This window comes from Panulirus ornatus, chromosome 12, assembly GCF_036320965.1.
Source record: "Panulirus ornatus isolate Po-2019 chromosome 12, ASM3632096v1, whole genome shotgun sequence".
Lineage (NCBI taxonomy): Eukaryota > Metazoa > Arthropoda > Malacostraca > Decapoda > Palinuridae > Panulirus > Panulirus ornatus.
Window position 1 is genome coordinate 46685148 of NC_092235.1, and position 16605 is coordinate 46701752.

The 16605-nt window shown below is 39.0% G+C and overlaps 1 protein-coding gene and 1 long non-coding RNA gene across 10 annotated transcripts in view; one reads left to right on the top strand and one right to left on the bottom strand.

Moving 5' to 3' along the window:
- Positions 1–10491, bottom strand: part of LOC139752041 (uncharacterized) — an 80834-nt gene extending 70343 nt beyond the window's left edge. The window contains exon 1 of the long non-coding RNA XR_011713470.1: positions 9872–10491. This is a non-coding gene — a long non-coding RNA (uncharacterized lncRNA). The remainder of the gene's footprint in view (positions 1–9871) is intronic.
- tmod (tropomodulin) overlaps positions 9255–16605 on the top strand; it is a 301351-nt gene continuing 294000 nt past the window's right edge. For 6 of the 9 annotated variants that reach the window (XR_011713467.1, XM_071667845.1, XM_071667836.1 and 3 more), the window contains exon 1: positions 9264–9382. Coding sequence is in view for 1 of the 9 variants with exons in the window: in XM_071667840.1 (XP_071523941.1) it covers positions 15975–15989 (15 nt within the window). In the remaining 8 variants the exon portion in view is untranslated. Of the gene's footprint in view, positions 9383–15776; positions 15990–16605 lie in introns of all 9 variants that reach the window. The other 3 variants (XM_071667840.1, XM_071667838.1, XM_071667844.1) reach the window with 3 other exon arrangements.

A 16605-nucleotide genomic window follows, 5' to 3' on the forward strand; every position in this document is an offset into this window, starting at 1 on the left:
AGCATCTTTTGCGCAATCCATCACTGATTCCCTAAATACATCCCATTCCTCCCCCACTCCCCTTACTTCCATTGTTCTCACCTTTTTCCATATATATATATATATATAAACAACCATGGAGACATCACACACCCCTGCCGCAAACCTACATTCACTGAGAACCAATCACTTTCCTCTCTTCCTACACGTACACATGCCTTACATCCTCGATAAAAACTTTTGTTAGAAGCAGTGAAAAGTTTTTATCGAGGATGTAAGGCATGTGTACGTGTAGGAAGAGAGGAAAGTGATTGGTTCTCAGTGAATGTAGGTTTGCGGCAGGGGTGTGTGATGTCTCCATGGTTGTTTAATTTGTTTATGGATGGGGTTGTAAGGGAGGTAAATGCAAGAGTCCTGGAAAGAGGGGCAAGTATGAAGTCTGTTGGGGATGAGAGAGCTTGGGAAGTGAGTCAGTTGTTGTTCGCTGATGATACAGCGCTGGTGGCTGATTCATGTGAGAAACTGCAGAAGCTGGTGACTGAGTTTGGTAAAGTGTGTGGAAGAAGAAAGTTGAGAGTAAATGTGAATAAGAGCAAGGTTATTAGGTACAGTAGGGGTGAGGGTCAAGTCAATTGGGAGGTGAGTTTGAATGGAGAAAAACTGGAGGAAGTGAAGTGTTTTAGATATCTGGGAGTGGATCTGTCAGCGGATGGAACCATGGAAGCGGAAGTGGATCATAGGGTGGGGGAGGGGGCGAAAATTTTGGGAGCCTTGAAAAATGTGTGGAAGTCGAGAACATTATCTCGGAAAGCAAAAATGGGTATGTTTGAGGGAATAGTGGTTCCAACAATGTTGTATGGTTGCGAGGCGTGGGCTATGGATAGAGATGTGCGCAGGAGGATGGATGTGCTGGAAATGAGATGTTTGAGGACAATGTGTGGTGTGAGGTGGTTTGATCGAGTAAGTAACGTAAGGGTAAGAGAGATGTGTGGAAATAAAAAGAGCGTGGTTGAGAGAGCAGAAGAGGGTGTTTTGAAATGGTTTGGGCACATGGAGAGAATGAGTGAGGAGAGATTGACCAAGAGGATATATGTGTCGGAGGTGGAGGGAACGAGGAGAAGAGGGAGACCAAATTGGAGGTGGAAAGATGGAGTGAAAAGGATTTTGTGTGATCGGGGCCTGAACATGCAGGAGGGTGAAAGGAGGGCAAGAAATAGAGTGAATTGGAGTCATGTGGTATACAGGGGTTGACGTGCTGTCAGTGGATTGAAGCAAGGCATGTGAAGCGTCTGGGGTAAACCATGGAAGGCTGTGTAGGTATGTATATTTGCGTGTGTGGACGTGTGTATGTACATGTGTATGGGGGGGGGGGGGGTTGGGCCATTTCTTTCGTCTGTTTCCTTGCGCTACCTCGCAAACGCGGGAGACAGCGACAAAGTATAAAAAAAAAAAAAAAAAAAAAAATATATATATATATATATATATATATATATATATATATATATATATATATATATATATATATGTATGTATAATATGTGTGTGTGTGTGTTTTAAGCTGATGTAGAAAGCAAATATATCTGATTATTATAGATTATTATTGGGGATTGCATATAAAATTTTTGCTTTAGAATGAGGGTTTCACCAATTAGTTTTAAGTTTTAATTCAGTTTACAAATATGATTTAAGAAATACTGTACATTTGTATGTAAACTTGTTGATGACCATTAGTGTGTTTGTAGAAAAAGGCCAATGAATATTTCATCTGTTTATTATGCGATGTGTTATCATGCTGTCATGAATGTGAAGATATCCTCTCAAACTCTTCAGTTACCTGCATTACTGTTCAGGATATAAAACCTTCAGCATTAGCAGTGATAAACTATAGTTTCTGAAAATGAATAAGCCAACACGTATATCTTGCCTTTCGTATAAGGATTCTTTTGCAGCAGATAAGGTGAAGCCCCTTGCATAGTTATGCACAGTTTATATTATAGGCTTTTCGAGTACACTTTCTGGTGGCAGTAGGGTCGCATTATACTTGGGACACATGCATCATCAGAAGTTGATAGCTAGCGCCGATGTTTCTTTTACTAACAGAATGGCTGCTGTTATAGTTGTGTTACAAAATCCTGTGGTAGGGAGGATGAAAGTATAGGCCAGCTGTACACGCAGATCACTTAGAAAAGCATGTTGTAATGGAACGGCGTGGCATAATGTTGAATATCATAGTAATTCACGTCATGAATTTCAAAGATATTCCCTAGTTTAGTTACTGAAATAGCGAAACTTTAATGGGATAAAGAATGCTTAACTTTTTTGATATGCTAATATCAGGCTTTTACTGTTTGTGATTCTAACTATAGATGTGATAATGGCTTATACACCCAAATTGTTACCAAGGATTTGAATATCAGTGGCTTTTACAATCAAAGTGTTATCAAAAATTTGAATATCAATGGATTTTACACCCAAATTGTTACTATGGATTTGAATATCAATGGGTATTATACCCAAATTTTTACCAAGGATTTGAAATCAATGGCTTTTACAACCAAATTGTTACGAAGGATTTGAATATCCAGAAAAATAATTTGATGGTTTTTCCAGGCTTTTTGTGCAATTAGTTGAAATGCTAGAGACAAATGACTGGTTTAGGCTGTACGGAGAGACTTCTTTTAACAGCATCATACAATAGATTTACATGAGTGCTTATGCACCTGGCCATTGAGAAGGAGGCATTTTGGGAGCAGCTGAATAGTGTCAGCAATGATTTTTAAGATTAGATAATTGTGATGAATTGATTAATTGCAAGAGTGAGTAATGTGTCCACTGATGGCATAATTGAGAGACATTGAGTATTACTGAGGTGAAATATGAATGGTCAACAGCTTGTGGAGTTGTGTGCAGAAAAACGTATGGTGATTGGGAATACCTGTTTTCAAAAAAGAGACATGCATAAATATACATCAGTGAGTAGGAAACCTGGTCAGAGAGAAGTATTGGCCTCTGTATAAATTTATAGGTGTGCAAAAGATCGACTCCTAGATGTTAATGTGATGGGAGGGGAAAGTGATATGAGTGAGAAGAGGGTGGTGAAAGCAATGAGCTTGGAAAAAAGAGGTGTGTGTGTGTGTGTGTGTGTTTGTGAAATACCAGAAGAGATTGGGTATAGAATGGATAAAGTTGTAAGTAAATGAAGCAAGGGGAATGGGAGATACCTAGCGAAACAGTGATGGCATGTGCAAAAGTGTCTGGCATTCAGAGGATGGGATATGGGCAGTTGAGAAATGGGTAGTAAGTGGCGGGGTGATTGTTCCCTCCACTTCTGATGCATATATCCTCTTTGTCCTCTATCCTCTGTTCTTAACGCTACCTCACTAACGTCGGAAATGACAAATATATATGAAATGAAACATATGTGTTTGATCGAGTGGGTGAGAGATGTGTGGTAGTGGGAAGAGTGGTTGAGAGAGCAAAGGAGGCTGTGCTGAGGTGGTTTGGACACATGTGGGAGAACGAGTAAGGAGGGACTGATGGGGCAGGATATGTGTGTCGGGGAAGGGGGAGAGGCGGGAGACCGAATTGGAGGTTGGAGGATGGAGTGAGAAAGATTTTGAGATCGGGGCCTGAGCATGCAGGAGGGTGAGGGGCGTGCGGGGAATGGAGTGGTTGGAACGATGTGGTATACCGGGGTGGACGTGCGGTCGGTGGATTGAGCCGGGGCGTTTGAGGTGAACCATGGAAAGGTCCGTGGGACCTAGATGTGGAAAGGGAGCTGTGGTTTCTGTGCATTGCACATGACAGCTGGAGACTGAGTGTGAATGAACGTGGCCATTTTTTGTCTTTTCCTGGCGCTACCTCGCTGTGTGTGTGTGTGTGTGTGTGTGGGTGGGTGGGTGTGTTGGTTGTGGTGGTGGTGGTGTGGTTTTGGGGGGGGGGGGTTATTTCATGTATGGCGGGTGTGGGTATGTACATGTGTATATATGTGTGTATCTGTGTATGTATATGTATGCATACGTTGAAATGTATATGTGCGTGTGTGGGCGTTTGTATATATATATATATATATATATATATATATATATATATATATATATATATATATATATATATATATATATATATATGTATGTGGATGGGTTGGGCCAGTCCTTGTCTGTTTCCTTCCACTGCCTCACTGGCGCGGGAGACGGCTATTAAGTACAATAAATATGAATAGATAAATGAATATATATATATATATATATATATATATATATATATATATATTTTTTTTTTTTTTTTTTTTTTTTTTTTTTCAAACTACTTGCCATTTCCCGCGTTATTGAGGTAGCGTTATGAACAGAGGACTGGGCCTTTGGGGGTATATCCTCACCTAGCCCCCTTCTCTGTTCCTTCTTTTGGAAAATTAAGAAAAAAAAGAGAGGGGAGGATTTCCAGCCCCCCCGCTCCCTCCGTTTTTAGTCGCCTTCTACGACACGCAGGGAATACGTGGGAAGTATTCTTTCTCCCCTATCCCCAGGGATAATATATATATATATATATATATATATATATATATATATATATATATATATATATATATATATATATATATTATCCCTGGGATAGGAAAAAGAATACTTCCCACGTATTCCCTGCGTGTCGTAGAAGGCGACTAAAAGGGAAGGGAGCGGGGGGCTGCAAATCCTCCCCTCTCGTTTTTTAGTTTTCCTAAAGAAGGAACAGAGGAGGGGGCCAAGTGAGGATAGTTCCTCAAAGGCTCAGTCCTCTGTTCTTAACGCTACCTCGCTAATGCGGAAAAAAGCGAATATGGGAAATATATATATATATATATATATATATATATATATATATATATATATATATATATATATATATATATATATATGTATATATATAGCGAGGTAGCGCAAGGAAACAGACGAAAGAATGGCCCAGCCCACCCACGTACACATGTATATACATAAAAGCCCACACACGCACATATACATACCTATACATTTCAACGTATACACACATATACATATATACACATGTATATATACTTGCTGCCTTCATCCAAATCGCTGGGCCTAGGGGGATGGACTTGTTATCCCACCAGTCCTCACGAAAGCCAGGCTCCCTCTGTTTAAGAGGCGGTGAGGTCAGGACTGTGAAGGGTAGCTATTTCCAAAGGGAACTAAAGACGGTGAAGCCGCATGTTGCAAACTTCTAACCTTTCTTCTGATGGTAGACTTGAGGTTAAGTCCGTAAGGGCGGCACTCCTATGGAAAGCGTCAGGGCTATCAATGATTACAGGGGCAGCTTCTGATCTGCTACCACCAACATCGAGTGCAAATGTCAGGGATTAATACTGCAGGTGCAGGATTATTAGGTCAGGTGAGGTCACAGGCTATCACCCAGTCAATGGCGACGTCAATAAGGTGATCTTAGGTAACTAAATATTTGAGTATTCTATGGGTATCATTGTTTTTAGCTATGTGAACATTCTAGTTTTCTTGCAAGGCTCTTGTATATCTTTGTTTGATATCTTATTGGTCTGTGGTATATTTACAGACTAGTTTTTTACTTGAGAGACACTCTCATGATATTGTCTTTCATCGTTTCAGTTTGTTGTAATGCATTGATTATCATATGCCTTTTCCCCTTTTTTAGGGCTGTACAGTTCGAATTCTTTGAGCCTGTTGTGGTGGTTCATATCTTCCATCCCCTCCATTTCTTTCTCAGTTGTTTATAACCATTTATATGGTTCTTGACCATACGACATTTCCATCAATAAATTTCTGTAATCGTGTCGTGAAAGTTCTTCATGTTATACCACACAGTACTTGGTTCGATACTTCTCAAGTATGTTTCTTAAATTCTAGCTTCTTGTTTATAGTGACTCCAAGATTTTTGACGTCTCTTTCACTTTCCCTTTTAGGCCTTTATACCATGTCATCACTGTATGGTAAATTGTTCCATGAATTATACCTTTAGAATAATTTTCGTTGAATTCCTCAGGTTCATTTCTACCTATTTGTAGATTATATCCACGTCTTTTTGCATTTATTTTTTATCTGATGCTATTATTTTGATTATTCTGGCGTCATCATTAAAGCACCAAATTACACTTTCTTTAACTTCTGTCGATGTCTGATATCGTAAACAGAACTGAGGCTAACACTGTTCCTTGTCGTACGCGTGCTAAACGATAGAAACAACAGCGCTGTTCTCAGTATGTTCTTTCATTCTTTCGTATACTTTAGCTTATACAGGTACCTATTTTATCGACCAACCCCCAGAGTATGATTTATAACTGGGTTGACTGTGAATCGACTACCACAACCAGGATTCGAACCTATGCGCTTAACTCCGGGCTGTCCATGATTGATACATGATCAGCGGGGCTAATCTTTACATCATGGAGATCCTTAATCACGGGTAAGTTTTTTCATTCCTTAACCTTCTTCATACATTATATTCTGTTTTGCTTTTTTTTTTTTTATCAGTCCACTGATTATGTCATATTACAGAATATATTCGTGTTTACTTATGTGTTACGTTCAATGATCAGCTCTCCACCCAGTTTTGTTGTATAGAAATTCATGTCATCCGTTCTTCCATCACGATCACATTTATCATTTCCACATCACAGTGAAACTGTGTGTTTGAGAGAGAGAGAGAGAGAGAGAGAGAGAGAGAGAGAGAGAGAGAGGGAGAGGGGGGGGGGGGTTAAGAAGGAATGGAATTGAGGGGTGGGCAGGTGAGTACACAGGTTTGGTCGGGTGGGAGAGGTGGGGGGCGAATAATTAACTCGCTATAATGATGAATCAAGAACTGTATATAAGAACACATCGTATGTTAGAGAACGTAACACTTTTCAAGTTATTTGGATCTTTATCAATATTAAAGTCTCTTGAAGATTACTACAGCTGTTGTACAGTTTATCAAAAACCTGCCGACCATTTTTGAATGGAAATATGTTCATGAGATTCGATGACATTAAACAGCTAATGTGAAAGTTCAAAATTGTTTTGTCTGATGAAACAAGTTACTATTTTCATGCAGAAAGTTTGGTTGCTTTAAACTTTTGTCGGTTTTGTAGGACGGTGGTGAACCTAACACGGTTGTTTCATTGGTCACTCGTGTGAATAATAAACTTTTTCTCCTTTCGAGTCACCAAAGAGGGTAGAATGTAAAAGTTTATAAATAATCATTGATAGATTTTATGATTATAGCTCAAGGAGGCGATTCCCTTTCGTTGCATCCTTGGTGTTGGGGAGGGGCAGGTGGCAAAAACACAGCGAGACATAAGCGAAAGAAAAACAGAAAGGTAAACATTTCATCTGACTGATTAAGCGTAGCTAACCACACGACAGCCCCAGTTTATGTGCCACCTATGTTAGTAATAGGAGGAAGGTCAGGCTAAAGCTAGGCTGCAGCGTTGGCTACATTAACAGGGTAAGAAAGTCGTCACTCGACTAACTACATATCAACTTGTCCCTGACCTTATTCCCAAGCCTGGTTATGGTTGCACCAACCTTGACTGTTTGTGTGAGGCGTTGATAAGTCTGTCCCAACATCACTCAGTAAATATAAAAAAGAATAATCCCCCTACATTCATGCTGCCAGAGTGAGGTCCGCTAAATATAAATCTTATCGAAATATGTACTAAGTTGTTAGTAACGGAATTGTTGCTTGTTGTCCATTAAAACTGTATTTAGGAATACAGATGGTGACATACTGTAGTCTAACTTTTATCCTCACAGTTTTGCATGAAGCCGCCTCGTGTAGGAAGTAGGGAGTGCGAGCCAGGTGAAGCCAACATAGCAGTGATTTATGTTGTAAGACACAATATTCCTCAATATCCTTTGGTTCTCAAGTGCAAACCTTTGTTTTTTTGTTTTTTCTTTTTACCCCGTAGGAAAACAATTCCTCATAGTTTTTGAGTTGCAACAAAAGACCGCATGGTGTTTTTAAACTTTTTACCTGGTTTAAAGAGAGGGTTATACAATGTGCATATATGTCTTGCATGAGGTGCTATGGCTCCTTTGTTGACAGCTCCATCTTGTTACAATACAAGGACCCTACTGGAAATAAGTTTGTAAAACTTTAGTAAGTTATTCTAGTGAAACCTGCTATGCAACGTATTGTGGTGTATTGCACATGTGTATACCTATCATAATGTACTAGGGTCCCTGAATAAATTTCGTAAATCGATCAACGTGTCGACGAAAAAAAAAGAAATAAGGTGTATCACGTACACAATTGCCATAGAGGCACTGCTTTCTGAAGTACAACTCACATAGCAAAAACCATCAAATGGACCTCTTATATTTGTCATGAAAAGTAAAAAGAAATGTAATAAGCATTTTGCAGGGTTAAGATATACTCTTTAAAGAGTAGTAAACTGGGAGTGTCATACTGGTAAGAGGGATATTTAATAAGGCATGTCCGGTCATACTAGATTATCTTCGACGGTTAGATGAAGTGGTGGTTAGTATAAGGCAGTTGGTAATTTGATGATTTTGTAAGATGTTTTTTGAAGTATTACAAGAAAATAAAAGACTGTGTTGAGGTGATGATGATTCACTGTAAGGGTGTGTGTCTGCGAAGAAAACTGTTCTTTCTGTTGACTGCAGACGAATAGAATTAAGCTGAATTTTCAACGTAGGACAGGTCGCTTTGGGGGCGGGCACCAGCAACAAAGCCCAACGACGCGAGCGAGGACAGGGGGTAACTTGTATGTAAATCCGGCATTTAGAAGAAAAAGCGGAGAACGATGCAATGTGAAATTATTGTGCCAGTGAACGAAAGGGGCGCAACAACAGTGAGAGAGGAAGACCAAAATTGGGGTTCAGGGAGAGATGTGGGAGGGGCCAAATGGGGAGGTGCGCGCGCGCCCGTGCCGGTGGGAGGAGCGAAAATCTGAGGGGCAGGTGGCGGGGCCCGGAGCTAACCCCAACCAGCTGCAATGGCCCCCAAATATTTCGTTGATTTCATATTTTCGGAACTTTACGTTTGAGAGATGCTGCTTGGTTTCATTTGGTGTCGATATATATTTTGCGATTTTTGTGACGTCATAATAGCTGCAAATGCGTCGAATCTAGATTTCGTAAAGGGTCTTAGAACGACGTCGTCAACGAGATCACAGGTTGTTTTTCTGGATCTTGACTCTGGCACGTGTGTCGTGTGCGGGGTGTTCACGGCAAAGATGGGAGGGTGGGGGGATAAAGGAGGTCGGGGGAAAGGGGGGGGGTTGGGGGGAGAAGGTGGGAAAGTGGGTGGTAGCAGGAAGAAAATCTCAAATAAGCGCGTTCATTCCCTTACCAGCTTCCACGCCGAAGGGAACTCCAGTCGCCTATCAGAGTGTAGTGTTCTAATACATCAGTGATCGTGGAATAAACAGAGAAAAGTATTATAGTGTGAAGGATGACTACTATTCTGTGATATGTACACATTTCTTCGTGAGGCTTCACGGAAAATGGTTCTTGGACTACTTGACCGGACCTCGGGCGTAGCCGTTGGGCAGTGCCGATGAATGGTGGCGGAAAACGCATCGGCATATTAGTTGCTCGTTCAGTTTGAGCAGTTAAGCTGAAGATACGTTGCCACACTAATTAATTAGATGAACTTACTGTTCAGAAGTGAGAAAGTACTTAAAGTCCCAATTATCCAGAAACACCAGTTGATACTTGTAAATGGACACCGGAAGTTGCACACTCCCGCAGGATCTAGACAACAAAAAACACTCATAATGAAGAACTCGCAGTGCAAGGCTACACATACCCACACTACAACAGCGTCTGCTCTTAACACTCAGCGGGATGATAGAGAAAAGTGAGATGTTAGACGCTAAAGGATGACTTAGGCTTACCAAAATCTTAAACTAGATAGAGCTCACCTTTTATTTTAGATCATCGTTCATGAATGATCCAACTCGCCGCAGCCGCCACCCTAAATTTAGATACGCGGGAAGATCAGTCACGGGCGGCGCTGACGGCCGCCCTCGTCCCACACCCATCACCACTTACACTACCTCCCACCTCATCACACTGTTGGTCCACTCCCCTGCCACTCACAGTAGCAGCTACACCGCCAATTTTCAGTTACCTTTTTCACCCTCCCTAAACACGATGATAAGATCTTTGGGCACGACGTGTGATGGTTAGATCGAAGGTCAAGCCGTCACACCCAAGGGTCGTGCTCAAGTGTGGTATCGTCGCGCTCATAAGACCAGTCTTGTCACTTTTAGGTTACCTACAACATCTAGTATGGTCTGTCATACCTCATGTCAACCATGTCGTTGTACATTATAACACATTGTTCATGACTCTCACTCAGAGGACATTCTACTTATAATGTATACCTCCGAGATATATATGAGTGGTATAACAGTGTAATTGCGAGATTAATATGATTAGAATATTGGTGTACCTGCAAGGCATATATGAGTGGTATGATGGTGTATCTATGAGGTATATATAAATGGTATAAAGGTGTAACAGAAGGATATATAAGTGACAAAAGGATCTACCTGCTAGGTGTGTATATATATATATATATATATATATATATATATATATATATATATATATATATATATATATATATATCTTTCTTTCATACTGTTCGCCATTTCCCGCATTAGCAAGGTAGCGTTAGGAACAGAGGACTGGGCCTTTGAGGGAATACCCTCACCTGGTCCCCTTCTCTGTTCCTTCTTTCGGAGAATTAAAAAAAAACGAGAGGGGAAGATTTCCAGCCACCCGCTCCCTCCCGTTTTAGTCGCCTTCTACAACATGCAGGGAATAAATGGGAAGTATTCTTTCTCCCCTATCCCCAGGGATTATATATATATATATATATATATATATATATATATATATATATATATATATATATATATATATATATATATACCTGGCAGGTAAATCATAATATCACATATGTCCTGTTACACATTTATACCATTTATATATACCTCTTAGATACACCATTATGTCACTCATATATGCCTCAAATATACCATCATACCACATATATACCTTGCAGGTAAACCATCATGCCAATCATATATACATCGTAGGTACTTTTTGTATACCACTCATGTATACTTAACAGGTACAGCATGATACTATTCATGTGTACCCCGCAGGTACACTATTATACCTCTAGTATATACTTCGCAGGTACACCTTTGTACTACTCTTATATATACCCCGCAGGTTCACTATTATACCAATCAAATATACCTCGCAAGTGCACCATTATACTACTCATATATATATACCTCACGGTTAAACTATTATACCACTCACATATACCTTACAAATACACCATTATACTTCTACTTATATATACCTCACGGGTGCACTTATGCCACTCATATATACCTGGGTTTACCATTATACCACTCATATATACCTTCCAGGTACACTTATACCACTCATATATACCTCTTTAGGTACAATACTATACCGCTCACATATACCTCGCAAGTTCACCGTTATACCTCAAGTACATAATTTGCAGGTACTCTGTTATAGCACTTATTTATACCTCGCAGGTACACTCTTTATTATACCAATAATATATATCTTGCTGGTTCATCATTATACCACTCGTACATACCTCGCAGGTGCACTTTTTGCCACTCATATATATATATATATATATATATATATATATATATATATATATATATATATATATATATACCACGCAGGTTCATCATTATGCCACTGATATACACCTCGCAGGAACACCATCATGCCTCTCATATATACCTCCCAGGTACACCATCATACCACTTAGCCAACCCCAGGTACACCATTATACCATCTTATATAACATCAGGTACACCATTATACCACTCGTATATAACCCCAGGTACACCATTATACCACTCGTATATAACCCCAGGTACACCATATACCACTTATATATAACCTCAGATACACCGTTATACCACTCATATACACTTCTCACATATAGCATTACACTGTTCACATAAATATCTCCCACAAAAGGCTACGCTATTTGGTTAACCTTGTGATGTAGTTAATTTTTCTAACCACAAATTTTAACGTCTAGAGTTAAATGTGTAGTTGAGACATTTACTTGCAAAGCTCACATTACTTGTCTGCTTTTTAACCCAAACACTCACTCTCTTAATGAGCCTATAAAGTATGCTGCATTGATCCACTAAGACGTGTCACTTTATTCCGCACTTAGTTATACTACATTGATCCCCACTTAGTCGCAATGCTTTGTTCCCCACTTAGTTATACCACAATGTTTCACCCTTAGTTATGCTACATTCTTCCCCATTTTAGTTATAATGCATTGATCCCCCACTTCATTCTACTACTTTGTTCCTCTCTTAGTTATAATTCATCGATCCTCTCTTAGTTATACTACATTGCTACCCACTTGGTATACTAAATTGATCCCAACTTATGTTTACTACATTCATCCCACTCAGTTACCATACAGTGAACTCCACTTAGTTGTACTAAATTGATCCTCATTTAATTATACCACATTGTTCCCCACTTAGTTACACTACATTGATTCCCTTTTGGTTATACTATTTTCATCACAGCTACACGACATTGAACCCCACTTAATCATACTACATTACATTGATCTCCACTTTGTTATACTACATTGATCCCCACTTAGTTCTACATTGTTTCCAACCTAGTTATATTGCACAGATCCCATCTTATTCACACCGTATTGATCCCCACTTAGTTAGACTGCATTGATCCCCTGTTAGTTAAACCACATTGATCCCCAATTACTTTAAACTACATTGTTCCCAACTTTGTACTACAATCTTCCTCAATGATATTACTTTGTTCCCCACTTAAGTATACTTACTCTACTTATACTACAGTGTTCCCCACTTAGTTTTACTACTAAGTTTCTTTATCAAAATTCACACGCTAAACCTTTAGGGGAGCGTGTAATTTATTTTGCTTGAGAGTTAAGTCAAGATCTTAGTTTTGCATAGCTGTAACTTCACGTTCTTAGAATACTAATACACGACTAATCCACTTGGCTGTATTATATACACTTTTATTATTCTTTTTGATCACGTCAGTTATTGTACTTAAAAAGCAAATGTAACTCCGCACAGGAAAAGGACCAGAATTTCATCCCTCCGTAAGTTTCTTGATAATAAGTATGAAAAGGGACACAATTAAAAATTTAATAACCAATATATTTCATATAATATACATATTTAACTTACATACAACAATTCTTGGCTTAACGACCACTTAGCAGGCGATAGCCATTAAACCTAGAAACACAGACACAAAATGAATCGCAATTAAGAAAGAAAATGTCATTGAAGGGTTGCAAGAACTTAATTATTGTTACAAGCTTTTTCGTCAGTCTGCAGCCTCCTGCTTTGTATAGACTGCAGATTTAAAGGCTTAGAATTGATTCAGAGATGGAAAAAAAAACCACTTCAATCCATTGCATTAAAAGAAAAACATCAATTCCCTATTTGAATTGTCAGAATTTAAATCTAAAGATAACTTTTGTATGAAAAAATCGGGAAGTCACCAAGTCCAGCATTTATTGTAATTACTGGTCCCATGCAAACATGGTCAGTAGCATGAATAACTTAATTCAGAAACGACTTTATTTCTTAGTTGTGAACACAACACAATCCTTCCCTCTCCTAGCCATGTCCAGACGTACCACTTCAGTTAACTAATTGATAACATTTACCTTAGTAAATGAGGTATTATGGTCCGTCTTGCTTTTACAACACAACTGTCTGCCCACAACACTCGACTCCTGTTTCCCGTAACATTGAACTGTCTCCGCACTATATTCACCTCCAGCTGTCTCGGTCTCTTCCGCCTCTTTCCCAGAATATTCAGGTTCACGTCCCAGCTCTCACTCGTATCTTCCCCGTCCCAACAAAGTCGCAACTTCTTGCTATATAATTTACTATTTTTGTTTTTCTTTTTGTTTTTCGCTTACAGCTCTCGCGTCAGTTTTATTACACTGTAAGTGTACTTCAGTCATCACTATAAGTTTCTAAACATTCACAAATTCTAACATTTTGCAGCAAATATTTTTATACCACTGGAGTTGGCAACTCGCCAATGAATTTTTGGACTACTTTCTTTGTCCAATAATATTTTTCTCCTGTTTTTAGATCCATTCTCTTATCAGCACAATTTGTATAGGTTGTTTCGAATCTGCCTCGCATTAACTGATGGTTCATACTCGCCGTTTTATTGCTAGTGTATGCTTTCCATACTTTCAGTTTCATACTCTTCTCCATATGATTTAACATTGATTTCACAATGGCACTTTTTTGCCATTAATATTTGTGCTGATCCTAAGACAGTGGGGGGGGGGGGAAATGCAGTAATTGCCCAATCTTCACCAGCTGCCCATTTAGTATCAGCTAGGTTGCCAGGCTGTCTCATACTCACCCTCCAGTCGCCCTCCCTCTAACATCAGAATGTTGACACACGCCTTGTGCACTGGTTTGGGTGAGCACATCCTGGGCCATTACCCCGCAGTGTTGGCGCCAGACTCATCTTCCTCACCCTTGACCCACTACTTGTATCCATCGTCACTTGTCACCATCTTTAAATTCTCGCTCTTTCTTTCTCAAGCAGGAAGCCCAGGTAAATCAGCTTATTCAATATCCCCGTCAGTGACATTCCTTAAACTGTGTAAATTGATTATGAATTACCTTCATCAGCTATAATTCATTTTAAATGTGAATTCTAATTCCAGTTAATCTACCCTAATTTAACCTGAATCACATCAGCATTAATCCTTATAATCTTTATAGCATTGAGACGTAATTACGTCACTCATAAGCTCTTATATTAATCTTAGTAACAATACAAAAATATGATTTTTTTATGATGCGAATGTTATCAGACAAACTAATAATGATTATGCTTAAATATTTTCTTGATATATTCAAACTGTCAATCAATTTGCATATCTTTATATTTTTTGCATAACCTACTAATGAGTCACATGGTTACCACACCTCCCTAGTATGCATATGACCTCAGTAATACACTGTAACATTTGTATCATCTGTAAATAAAGCGGTCATCCTTAGTTTCCAGCAGTAATTGTGAAATCTATAACCTTACCTACCCGCCCGGTCGATTACTAATCATTTCGATGGTCAGATCCCGACAGTTAAAAAAAAAAAAAAAAAGTTTCGCTCGAGAAAAAAAAAAAACTCACCAAATACCGGAGTTGGGTGTGCACTTCAGCCCCATTCATATATGTGGATTAAAATGAAACATTCCTTTATTCATACGAAATGTCAGCGAGATGAAAAGACCCATCAACGTTGCTCAAGAGTTAGAACGAGAACCGAAAGGGCCTCACTCGTGCTGAATAACGATAACATTAAGTCCATGGTAAAGCGTCCATAAGGAACAATACTTCGCATCTACATTAGTTCGGTTCAGAAAAGGTTTTGAACGATGTATCTTACGAATGGCTTTAAGGTCTCCCATATATCTGGTGCCCCTGTGGCCACGCGTCATCTGGACACGAGTACTTAGTTACGATGTTCTCTGCGTTACCGACGATTGTCTGTCTATATAATAAATCTGTCAAATTGTATAATATATATATATATATATATATATATATATATATATATATATATATATATATATATACACCCATGGGAGAGCCTGCCATAAATCTTTAAATAAATCTTGTTGGCATTACATGTTCTGGAATCTCACCTTATTTTTTTTCAAATTGTAATTGAGGATTTGTCCAAATTGCAGCACCCAACCACAAGAACAAGGTCCCGCGAGTGTCTGGTAAATCCAAAAGGAAACTGCAAAATTTACAATCAGAACCATAATTGAAAAAAAAAAAAAACTTTCTTGGTGTCACCTCTGCATCAGTCTCGTAGTTTCAAACCAGCCTATGTAGAATAGTGAGGACTGACAGCATACTGTCCAATTGTAAGACATACAGACATGAGATCCAACAAGGTACGTCGACCGCTTCTTAGAGACATTTATTTACGTCTGCTTCACGCTGCTTAACATTCATTTCTCGGCTGTTGCACATTATTTTGAAATAATGGTTGTTTAAGTTATGTATTTTCCTTCGCTATGGATCTGCCTTCATTTCCATGGCTGCACTGTATTCCTGACACGATAACAACCTTTGGGCCCTTTGTTCTCTCTCTACTACATTTCTTGTTTGGGTAACAGCCTTCAATTCTTTCACTGTATGTTATTCGTACTCGATATTTTCTCTCGTAGTCATATATTATTTTACGTTTCCTATTTTACTTGAGTGACTCTTAATTTTCTACAACGTGTTTTTTTCCCAGTCGGCAGTGCATCTAATGTTTAATTAAGCTTTCGTATATTTCTTTCTTTAATTGCTCAATTATCGTTAATGTTTCCACTCATCGATTGGCTGTATCTACTCAACTATCGCTCAGTTTTTCCTTTAGTTTCGCCTCAGTTTATGAACTATCGCACACTTGTTTTATGTAGTAGATATCTTTACTCTAAATTACCGTACAGTTATTCTATTAATTGGTTGCCTATATTATCTGAACTGTAGCACGTCTTATTAACTGAATGGTTGCCTTTA